This window comes from Cupressus sempervirens, chromosome 2 (assembly GCF_028749045.1).
Source record: "Cupressus sempervirens isolate cs-2001-9-10 chromosome 2, ASM2874904v1, whole genome shotgun sequence".
Classification (NCBI taxonomy): Eukaryota; Viridiplantae; Streptophyta; class Pinopsida; order Cupressales; family Cupressaceae; genus Cupressus; species Cupressus sempervirens.
In genome coordinates this window covers 314,310,960-314,322,831 of record NC_143119.1, presented here as the reverse complement: position 1 = coordinate 314,322,831, position 11,872 = coordinate 314,310,960, and the positions used below count along the sequence as shown (strand labels likewise).

The 11,872-nt window shown below is 37.0% G+C and overlaps 1 protein-coding gene and 1 long non-coding RNA gene across 2 annotated transcripts; both read right to left on the bottom strand.

Moving 5' to 3' along the window:
• Window positions 1-2,245: 2,245 nt before the first annotated feature.
• On the bottom strand, window positions 2,246-2,695 carry LOC149572361 (uncharacterized). Its single transcript, XR_016359098.1, has 3 exons — window positions 2,659-2,695; window positions 2,437-2,520; window positions 2,246-2,325 (listed from the first exon to the last, which is right to left on the bottom strand). It is a non-coding gene; the product is annotated as an uncharacterized LOC149572361 (long non-coding RNA).
• A 74-nt stretch (window positions 2,696-2,769) lies between these two features.
• Window positions 2,770-3,349, bottom strand: LOC149572360 (uncharacterized). Its single transcript, XM_089815821.1, has 2 exons — window positions 2,858-3,349; window positions 2,770-2,793 (listed from the first exon to the last, which is right to left on the bottom strand). Exons 1-2 carry the CDS (start codon window positions 3,347-3,349, stop codon window positions 2,770-2,772), a joined length of 516 nt encoding a protein of 171 aa, XP_089671947.1.
• Window positions 3,350-11,872: the final 8,523 nt, after the last annotated feature.

Sequence of the window (11,872 nt, the reverse complement as noted above, 5' to 3'; positions counted from 1 at the left end):
GCATAGAAGTAAAACAAATGCATAATGACATCTTCATCTCTCAAGAAAAATATGCAGGGCAGATCTTGGAGAGATTTAAAATGCAGAATAGTAAGGCAGCCCCCACACCAACAACAGTAGGTCTGAAATTGAGCAAGGAAGACTCTAGCAAGAGAGTGGATCCAACATTATACAAGAGTATGGTTGGAAGTCTAATATATTTGACTGCAACTCGGCCAGACCTAATGCATGCAGCAAGTTTAATTTTTAGATTTATGGAAACACCAAAGGATTCCCACTGGCAAGCGGGAAAGAGGATCCTAAGGTATGTGAAAGGTACCAATGAATTTAGAATTTTATATACTACATCAAATGAATTTAAGTTGGTAGGTTATACTGATAGTGATTGGGCTAGAAGTTTAGATGATAGGAAGAGCACTTTCGGATACATGTTTCACATGGGATCGGGTGCAATTTCATAGGCATCCAAGAAGCAAACCATTGTTGCTTAATCTACAGCAGAGGCTGAATACATAGCAGCAAATGCAGTAGCATGTTAAGCAATTTGGATAAGGAGGATCTTGACAGATTTGAATGAAAGGCAAAAGGATGGAACCACAATTTATTGTGACAACATCTCATCAATTGCATTGTTCAAGAATCCAGTCTTCCGTGGGAGAAGCAAGCATATTGAGATCAAATATCAGTTCGTCAGATAGTTGGTGGAGAATAGGGATATCATGATGGAATTTTGCAAGTCTAAGTAGCAGCTAGCAGACATCTTTACTAAGCCTTTAGGCATTGGATCTTTTGTACACCTAAGAGAGTGTCTTGGTGTAATTGATTTGGATCAGCATTGATCCTTGTTTGTTTGGCTCAAGACAAAGGGGGAGTGTTGGAATATTTAATGCAGTAGTCGACATTGGCCCCTAGAGCCAAACACTCACCTACCACCTCTGACGTCTAGAACAGACAAAAACATAAATACGGTAGGTGAGATTTTTGAAATAAAAAAAGAGGGGGAAAATGGAATGTGACAAAAGGAATGTTTATTCATTCATTCAGTAAGTTCAAGCATATTCAACAGATCAATAGTTGCAGAGCAGAACAGAAAAAGGAAGAAGAAAAGAAGTTTGTGCCTGCAGTTGCACATGTTTCCCTTGTTCTCTCTGTAAGTTTATTATTGTTGAACTTGTCTTGTTGAAGCAGTGATTGCTCCAGGCACCATTGTATGCAGCCATTAGAGTTGTAGGTTTAAAGTTTTGAGGTATTAAAGTTGTTTGAATTTTTACCAATTTAGGGTTATTTTAGAGTTTTCTGGTTGAAGCCAAATGCTCACAGATTTTGTAATAGTTTAATGAAAGATTGAATAGAAAGCAAGCAAGCATACTTGAATCTATCTTCCTCTTCTATTCATAGCATTCGACAAGTTTGGTTGAAAGGTTAAAGCTCTGGCTTTCTGACAAAGATTTTTGAGTTAAAGTTGTGAGATATAAATTTTTAACTTATATTTCTCACAAGAATGAGTTATCTAAAGCAAATACAGTGAAACGGACATTAATTATAGTCAAACACCATTATAATTATTCCCGATCAAGGATGCAAGAATACGAATGCAATGACCGATACCTGTCAATATCGTTCAATAGAAATCCTAAATTATTGATGGAACCCAAGCAATGTAAATGGGCCTGTGCTATAATAGGGATTGAATCGCTATGGACACTAACACCCTGAATATACACACTAACAACCTGAATATACGTGCTTGTTCTAACGTAGAGGAGCAAATATACAAAAGCATCTTCGCTATTTGCTAAGTAACACGTGGGTTTTATATTGCATAAAGCGGAAAGGAGAATAAGCATTTAACAGATTCGTTTGGTAGGCATGTGGTTAATTGCACATGAGCAAATTCAAAGAAAACAACCAATTATAAAAGGAAAAATTCAACAAGAAATTATATTAATAAAATATTAATAAGCAACCAACTTTAAAAGTACTCTAAAGCCAATTTGAAAATAGATGTGGAAAACCGCTCCACAAGTTGAACCCATTAATCTCTGCCAGAAAAGGTAGAGATAATAATATAAAGAACATGCAGAGTCTGTTACATTTATGGAAAATCTGTTTATATCAGTATGCCTATAAAAACTGACCAATTTCTTCTCAATTCGTACAAACAAGACTATAAATTATTAAATAGGTAGAACTGTTGAAGCAGATTAAAAAATTTCATAACTGTAAATAAATTAGATTATTATTAGCATGATTGAATTTTTGTAGTATTGCAAACGTTGCAACTCTAACCTCGTGATATCCATTTTCTCATTCTTCAATAGACGCCTGCAACACCATACAAGGGTTTAACACAAAATAAGATATCAAGCAAGTGTTTAACGAAGCTGAAGATGAATTTCATCTCCCTGTAATCAAGAAATTTTAAATAAACTTTACCTTTTCTGACACAGAAAACTCGGCTCTGAAGACATCATTCAACACAGTTGTTGAAACCAAAGATGCCCTTAGAATCTCGAGAGCCTGTAAAAGTTTAACAATATTATAAAGATTTGATTAAATTACTCAATTGTAACAAAATTAAATCCCTACAGTTTTGGCCGCCTTCCTTTATTTAATCAAAATTTATTATTTTCTTATCAAATGCAGCGATGCGTATACCCAAGCAAAACTGAATACAACTAATTGAACCCCTAACCTTGCTGCGATCAACAATTGCATTGCGCTCTTGAAGATCTGTTAAATCTTTGATGTTGAGCTGATTGAGCAACGTTATGCTAGTGATCGTTGAACTCCCTATTATCTTGAGATCATCAGTTATGATAAATGTAATCATCTCCTTCACATAACCGCCATTCACTTGACCTGCAGTTTGGCTGCTACTGCTTCCGCTGGCCTGGTTGACATTATTGGTATTCTGCCGCAACTGAACGAGGTGATTGATATAACACCCGCAGATACATCTATCAGTGTTGTTAGAGCTGATATTGTGAGTTAAGGCTGTATTACTCGACATATAACAACGGACGTAATAATTTCCACCATCAATCCTGAGAGAGTTATTAGAGTAGCAAGTAATAAATTTGGGGTCAAGCAGCTGGGATTTGTCGGTGCCCATAAACAGAAAGGGCAGCTTTTCAATGCTATGATAGAGATTGGAGACAGAGCCAACTCTTGCACCATATTCAGATTGGGATTCAGATAGCAATCTGAGTACAAATCCGATGGGCATAGGAAGAAAACTGAAGAGAAAATCAACAAACTTTTTACCAGCCTCCGCATATACGATGCGCTGATTTTTAGTATTTATGAGAAAGTGCACATTCATGGCTTCAGAGGTTTTGTCTGCCATTGAAAAGCAAGGAGGAAATAAAGCTCCAAGAACTCAAAAAAGAGAAACTTGGACCAGATTTTAATGAAAGGGCATAGAGCTGAAGCATTATACCTTCAAGTGTTGTGAATCCTGATCTGGTGTTAAAATAATGGCACTAGAAGTGTTAAGGAATTCTTCTGTTTGGCGCCCAAATTAAAGATAATGGTGGAGAGATTCGCATTTGGGGCAACGGTTCCTCTACATGTTTGTTCCAACAATAAGAGTACACGTCAGCAGGAACAGTTAATCTGTTCATTTTTTGATGAATAGTGGCCTTTTCTATTAGTAAAATATACTCAGTTTACAATTCACAAAAAAGGGGTCAGGGGATACAATATCACCCCGCGAAAGAGTTCAAACAGTCAAAGCCAGACTAAAAACACGGCCACAGCTGGAATCAGAAACTATTCATAAAAGAAAAACATATAAGGCAACCTTAGGATACCAAAGCAGTGCCGACAGAGGGTGGTGGATCATCTTTAGGATTGGGGGGCAGGCTGGGAACAGTCCAGCCATCATCACCAGTAGCAGCAACAGTGGCAGCCTCTGCATCTTTAACCTCAAGCTACGGAGGAGAAATCGCCAGGTATAGGTGAGGCCACTTCCCTGAGCGTGCATGATGACAACCAAGAGGAGGAGCCAGGGACCAACCGGTACCACCACGGGGTGGGGAAGCTGAGCAGCGCCTCCATCTGCCATCACCACCATTGGTAGAGTGGCAGTGGGAAGCCTAGGAGCACGAGGTGTGCGAGTAGTGGCTAGAGGAGTGGCACCAAGGATGGTGGTCGTGGTGCATCAAGATCTCCACTGAGGCATCTGGAGGAACTTTGGCAATAGTACAAGGTGCATTGCCCCAGTGATTGAGTAGCTCCTACAGGTGATCAACTTCGAGTGAAACTTTATTAGCTTGCACCTGAATTTGCATAATTACATTATTACAAATGCATGCCTTAGTATACATAGCAATGTTAACATCCAAAAAACTGTGTGTGAAAAGAACAACATTCCTATCTTTCCATAGAGAAAACAAGATCTTCAGCCTAAAGGTATGCCAAATCTAGGTAAACTTCTGAGGAAATCTAGGAGGGTCACCCAATAACATCATATGCTAAGAGAAAGACTCAAGTCTGAATGGCTTGAAAAAATATGAATCCAGTGCCAATAATTCTAAGCATGCTTGCAGAACCAAAAAATATGCAAGAAAGACTCTGGTTGTCCGAAAAAGGGGCATCTAGGGTCAGGAACCCAAATGTGTTTGAGCCGAGGCCCCAGGGGAAAACCTTGGAAGGCCAGGCACCAAGAAAAATGTGCAATCTTGGGTTCAGTTATAGCATATGGTGTCAAAGCGTTTTCTCCATTAAGAAAGGGAAGATTGCAAATGCCATCTATGGTTTAGCGTATCCACCATGGGAAGATGAGGCGAAAGCCACCTATAGCCCAAACTTGGCTTGTAATTAGAAAAAGGAGTGGCAGGAAACCACCTCCAATCAAGCCACTAAGGGCAAATAGATTGAATCCCCACTTTATAGACTAAGTGAACAGGGATGAAAGAAAGCAGAAGGTAAAAAGTCTACTGGTCTGAGTGGATAAGGCGGTATTGTACTTGCATATCTTCCTAGGTCCTGAAACTCATGGTGACACGTGAAAAGAGGTCCTTAGGAGTTTTGATGCCATGTTTGAAAAAATGTAGAGCACTGGCCCCTTGAGTCTTGGCGAGTGGAGTACCTTGAATGGCGAATAGGGGAGACCACCATATGTTATGTTGATTCAAGGAGAGGCCATTGCAAAATTCATCTCCAGCCCATCAAAGCTAAGGTTTAACAACATCCTAGGCTTTCCAAATGCTCTTGATGACGAAGGAGCTTTGAATGATGACAGGCTCATGCATAATGAGAAGGGTTTGGAAACCAATCCCCTTCCAAGCAGGCCTGTTGACAGGGAAGCTAGAAGAAATGCAGTGCCAAACCAGAATCTTCCAAGCTTCATCTCCTGAGAGAGCCCTAATAATCCATTTTGCACAAAGAGAAAGAACTTGTCTCTGAGTGGAAAGCAAGCCAAGACCACCAAAATCTTTTGGGAGACAACAGAAATCCCAGGCCTCTCTGTGAAAGCCATGGTGATCAAAGCTAGAGGTCCAGAGAAAATTCTTGAGCAATCTTTCTAGCTTCATGTAAGAAGCTTTGGATGGAGCCCAACAAGAGGAGTAATACATATGAGTGGCTGCAAGAATCTTAGAGAAAATCTCAAATTTTCCTGCAAAGGAGAGTGGCTTTGCGATCCAGTAGTCGAGCTTTTTGCTAATCTTAGCCAGCACACCATTCCAAAGTTCCACAAGCGATGCCTGGAATGCAAAATGAATGCCAAGAAAGTAGAAGATTTCTCTGTGAGCAACCCATTTCCACTCAAACTGGCTGAGCCAAGGTGGAGCTGGTAGAAAGGACTAGTGGAAGTAGAGCATTTTATGCCATTGAATAGCAGAACCAGAAGCTTGACAAGAGGTGTCCAGGAAACTTAAAGTATTATTGATGTTTTCTTCATCCTCTAAAAGAGTGAGAAAAGAATCATTAGCAAAGTGTCCATTGACTAATTGGGAGGATGATTCAGGCAAGGAAATTTCACGAACTAGTCCTGAGGAAATAGAATGCACAAGTAAATATCAAAAACCTTCCATAGCAAGGACATAAAGTGCAGGAGCTCGCGGACAACCTTGTTTGATGGAACGAAAAAAGTTCCAAAAGCCTCCGATTGTGAATTGTTGATAGTAATTCAAGCATTAGCATTTGCAAAGAGCATCTCCATGGACTGGAGGAAGTTGGGGCGAAAACCCAAATCCTAGAGCATAGCCAAGATGAAGGGTCATTCAATGCGATCAAAGGCTTTAGCAAAATCTATCTTTAAAAAGATGGCCTTCTTATTGGACTTGCGAGCCCATTCCATTCCCTCCCAGATAGCAATGATGTTGTCAAGAATATATTTGGACATGATGAATCCAGTTTACTGTGGTCGCACAATTAAGAGCAACATGTGCTTGATTTTGAGAGAGAGTGCCTTGGCAATGATCTTGTATGACACATTTAGAAGGGTAATGGGTCTCCAATTACATATATCCTCTGGATCACCAGCTTTAGGTATGAATTTGATATTTCCTTTGTTTATAATAGCTCCTAAGCTTTTAGAGTGATAGGCTTCAAGATTAACTTTGTGTAGATCAAGACCTATATGCTCCCAAAGGTGTTTGTAGAATTCACAAGGGAACCCATCACACCTAGGGGACTTGTCATCTGCCATGGTGTAGACTACCTCTTTAAAGTCTTGGAGGGAAAGAAGTTTCTCACAAAAAGTGTTTTTCTTAGCTACTAGATGGTTTGAAGTAACATAAATACACCTTTTTGAGAGCTTCCTCTTGAGAAACCGAATTTCGCTACGAAGCAAACATGTTCTCATAGTGTTGAACAAAAGCTTGCAAGATGGCAAGGAGACTAGACAGAACAACATTTCCTTGTTTTATTTTTTTAATCCCAATAGAGGTATGATGAGCATGAAGAGCCTGAAAAAAACTCTTTCGAGGCTTTGTCGCCGACCTCCAACTAGTGGAGATGGGCTTTGATTTGGGCTCCCCACACAACATAATTATCAGCAATTTGTTTGTCATGGTCAAGTTTGGTAAGCTAAACTTGCAAGTCCACATCAAAGGGGTTGAGGGTGAGGGCCTCAGAGGATTTTTTGAGGGCAAGCATGCTGACTTCATATGACCGTTTACGGAACATAGCCAATTGTCAACCATAAATGCACAAGAACCAAGTAGTTCTAGTAATGGCATCATTCCACCATTGAATCCAACCGCTTTGAGAATGTGGACGTGGCTCCAAGTTCCAAACACGTAGGATGTGCAAAATGGTAGAAGCATGCATCAACACAGACGTGTTGACGAAGAATTGAGACTTGGCCACCTTTGGGATAGTTGTTTGCCAAGAAATGACAAAATAAATGAGGTAGTGGTCAGATAACATCACATCTAGCAGGAGAATGACAAGCAAATCTCGATCCTTAGAAAAAGAGAAAAAATATTTCCCAGTGATCATAGCATGATCAAGGCATTTTAATATGTAGTTAGATCTAGCTTGAAAGTTGGACCAAGTGTGCCAAACCCCACTATCTATGGTGGTGGTTGGTATTGGGATCAAAAAGGCCCAATTTATTGTGCATGTAATACCAGGCTTGTCTTTCCTCAGCTGTCCAGTGAAAATGTAGAATGTCATCTTTGTCAAATGCCACTTCAACAATATTAAAGTCCCCACACATAACCTAAGTAGTTGTAGGCAAGTTTTCAGCCAGCCAAGCCCACATCTAAGATCTTTCCCTAGCATCATTGGAAGCATAAACATTAATGACTCCAAAAGAATGATTGTTAATGGAAAGAAAAAGCCAAATAATTCTATGCATGGGGTTACAACCATGCGAAATAATAACAGAATGAAGGTGAGGTGATAGGAGAGTAACTACACCACCTCGGCCAGCTTCATGCTGGGAAGAAAATATCACGCCATCCTGCCAAATTACATGGCATGCCAAAGCAAGCATGAAACCAAAAAATTTAACTTCTTGCAGATAGAGAAAATCTAAATTACCAAGTCTATGATGGACATCCCAAACATAATACTTTTTGAAGAGGTCTGTGAGACCTCGAACATTCCATGATAGGAAGTTCATGAGAACTCTTCCATATCATCTTCGTCCTCAAGAGAGGAGTAGTTATTCTGCAAGAAGGTAGAAACATGGCTGAAGTCAGATGGAAAACCCTCCGGACTTATAGCCTGACATTTCACCTCTTTTATCTCCACACATCTAGGATGATTGCAAGAATGTCGTGTCATTAGTGGTGCTATGGAAGAGGCAAAAAGAGGAGTTCACACTGTAACCAAGGTAGAAACCCTAGTGGCTATCGTAATCCCCTGCAAACTAGTAGGGTTTGAAACCTGCAAAACTTCGAAAGCAGTTCCTTTTTCTGTTGCCTACATCCCTACGCTGGTTAGAATTGACGCTCCTGTAGGGGTAGGAGGAACCACAGTGACCGCAGCGTAGGACTTCTTGGGGGGCAAGGGATTTGAGGGAGCCTTGTCCTTACGCCCAACAGTAACCCATTCTTCTTTTTTCCCTTCAACCTATTTGACAGGTGCCTCTTTAGACATGGGCTTGAACCTAGGTGTAGCTAGAGGGCAATCCTTGATCTTGTATTTTGCAGACTAGCACCTATAAAAGGTGTTGGGGAGGTTCAAGTAAAGAATGTTCTGAGAGAAGGTTTTAGTCCCAATCCAAATTTTCACAGAATCCTTGAAATCCTTGGAAATATCCACCTCTATGTAAATGCGTCATTATGAGCGGGTATTGAAGAATTTCTTAGGCTCCTTGGTGACAACTTTGCCAAGGGTTTTGGCAATGGACTCAATGAAAGGCCAGCAAGGTAGGGGTAAACTTGGGAACTTGACCCATACAGGAACCCTAAGCTTTTTATCATCCAAGACTATGAAGTCTTGTGACCATTTTTGAAAAACAAGCAAGGAAGAATGCATAGACCATGGTCCATTGTTAAAGACCGCGTTTTCCGGCAAAGGGTTAGTAAAGCAAAAATAAAAATAAAAATTGCACAGCGTCAAGGTGGACTCCATGAGGAGTCCTTCTCTTGTTAACCCATTCTAGGAGCATAGCTTCAGGGGGAGTCCTACCCACAAAATAACCTATCAAGGTGTGCTATTCTAACCAATCACATGCAGCATCAAATTCTTGCAAAGGAAGGATAATGTCAGGATTACCTCATGAAAAACCTTCGAGACAAATTTGTGCGGATGTTTTTTCTATGGAGGCACCATGGCAGACTAAAGCAACGGTGTGAACACCAGAAACAACCGGTTCACCACTAGCCAGAGCCATTATATCCTAGCCTAAAAAACTCCCATAGTAAATGCAGTGTGACAAGTGGATCTACTAGAGGGAAAGTTTAGATGAAAAGCAGTACACAAAAGGTTGAAAGATCGCATGAAGCAAGAAACCCTAGCAAAGCGAAAAACCCCTCCTACCTTCCTCATTAATCTATTCATTGAGTCGTTAATCTATTTATTGAGAATGCCACATTGTTGGAACTATTCTTACAGTCCACATATCCCACTCCTTCTTCCTTAAAGCATGCTATAAATTTTTGCGCTCTTACACTTAGAAAGATTTTACAATTTCTATGATTTGTTTTTGATATTTTTGTTTTTTGTCATGCCTCTCAACATATTTGAATACCATCATTTAGGCTGTTGTCTAATAAGTTATTCTCATGTATTCTTTCAAAGAGGTAGTGGCACTACTATTTGGCTTTTAGTTTACAACTTATTTATGTATCTTTATACATTTATCTATCAACGATATATTCTACTTATTTCAATCAACACCAATTGTGCCAAAATCTCAGACGAGGATACACTAGCTCATTTTCAAAGTTCTGAGGTCTTACGAAAGGGGGCTTCCTATAAAATAGAGCCAAATTTTAAAATTAGGGTCTCATGAAATATTTTATATTCAAGCTGCTCCAAAATTGAAGGAAAATAAATAAAAAATTAAGTAAAAGAATTAATTTCTCATAAAATTATTTTTAACTAAAAGTATAAAATTCAAATGTTTGACAAGTGGCAAGAAATAGTCCCACCCCTTTTCCACTTACTTCCTACAAATTAGGGGCTTCTATTTCTTAGGAAAAGATTTTGAATAATTCAAAATAAAATTTTGCCCACCACCACTCTCTTTGGCAATGCATCTGGTTTAGACTTAAAAGTAACAAGTGCCACGTAGTGGCTTGTACTTGTCTTATAGTTAATTGTATTTGTATTGTCCTTATTGAATATAAACTGATTTTATAATATTTTAAATGTAATATAATTCATGTGTTCACAAATACTAATATATTATTTTTTCATAAGTTGAATATATAAATAGAAAAAAATTACAAAAAATACTACTTTAGTGTTGGAGTTTGTGAGATTGAACAACCACTCAAATTTTATATGAATATTTTTAATATGATTTATGGTATATTTATTATTTATTATTTAAAAACTTTAAAAAATTATTATAAAAAGTGAAATAAAAAGAAGTTAATATGTAATAAATTGTAAGTATAACATTAAATATAAGTAGTTAAAATTTGTCATGCTTTTGTATTAAACACTAACACTATTGGATCATTAAAATAAGTCTTTAACCCTTTGTTAATTATAAATCATTTGTAACATTTACTATAGATTATACTATAGATAATTTATTTTAAAGATTTCATGAAATTAGATCATTAACTCCAATATCGAACTACAACTTTTTTTTGGTGTGTATTAATTTAAAATTAATTATTTTTCTTTGAATTCAAATGAATCAAAAGTCAAACATTTATGTTACTAAAACATATTATTGTTTTCTAATAAGGAAAATTGATATTTTTAAAAATAATATTGAGTTTTTACTGGATTAAAAAATAAATTGTGATCTAAGTATTCATTTAATATTCTTTATTATCTTTAATGAAGTACTGTATTTATTAGGCAAGAGCCTAGAACACAACGGTAAATTGTGAGCCTCTTATCAAACAGGTCTTGGGTTTGAATCTACTCGTGCTCACACTTAATAATTAATCATAATAATAATAAACTACAACACAATAATTAATATTAGCTTCAGCTTCTTACCTTCTTACCGATAAAAAAGAGAGTAATGTGTTACATTTTTAAAATATGTTAAACAACAATTCCCTTATTTAATATTTTTGTAGTAGAATATAGAAAAGATAGAGAACCTAACCAAGATTGAGTGGGGAGTGAAATTTTAAAAAATAATTGTGTTCTCACTATTCATTTTTTTTTTTTTATCATGTTTGATGATCTAATGTATTTAGAGAGTAAATTAAAAATATAATTTTCTTTAAAATAATTATATTGGGTATTACAATTTTAAAATTTGTTCTTATAAAGAAACATAAAGATAAAAATGGTATTTATTAATACAATGTGTAAATAAAAAATTATTCCGAAGTTTAACATATGTGTAGTAGAATATAGAAAATAAAAAAATCTAATTATTTTCCAACCATATAGTTTAAATAGTTTTAAAAACGTCCCTATAACACAAATTGGTTTGAATCAATGAGAGTGCAAATACATATTTTTTAATTTAAAAATAAATAAAAATACAAATTTGAACATTATACAAACTGTAATTATTTAGGAAGTGAAAAAAATGAAGTGTTTCTATTAGTTCAAATTAATTGAACGATTAGACAAAGTGAATGCAATAGTATCAAGTACAATATGTTTTGAACTCACAATCTTTACAAAGTAAACATTGCACTATATATTTATTTTAGTTGTTCAATTAAAATAACTACCCTATATTTTGAATTTGAAAGTATAATAAGATGTTATAAGATTTGAATACACAACATTTCACTTTCAATTCAAACACTTTTGATCACTA

Excerpts from the sequence above, each read along its gene's own strand:
- LOC149572360 (XM_089815821.1), bottom strand. The coding sequence starts at position 3,349 with ATGGCAGACAAAACCTCTGAAGCCATGAATGTGCACTTTCTCATAAAT. Across the intron at positions 2,794-2,857 it reads GCAGCCAAACTGCAGGTCAA|GGAGTTCAACGATCACTAGC; the intron begins GTGAATGGCGGT and ends TCAAGATAATAG.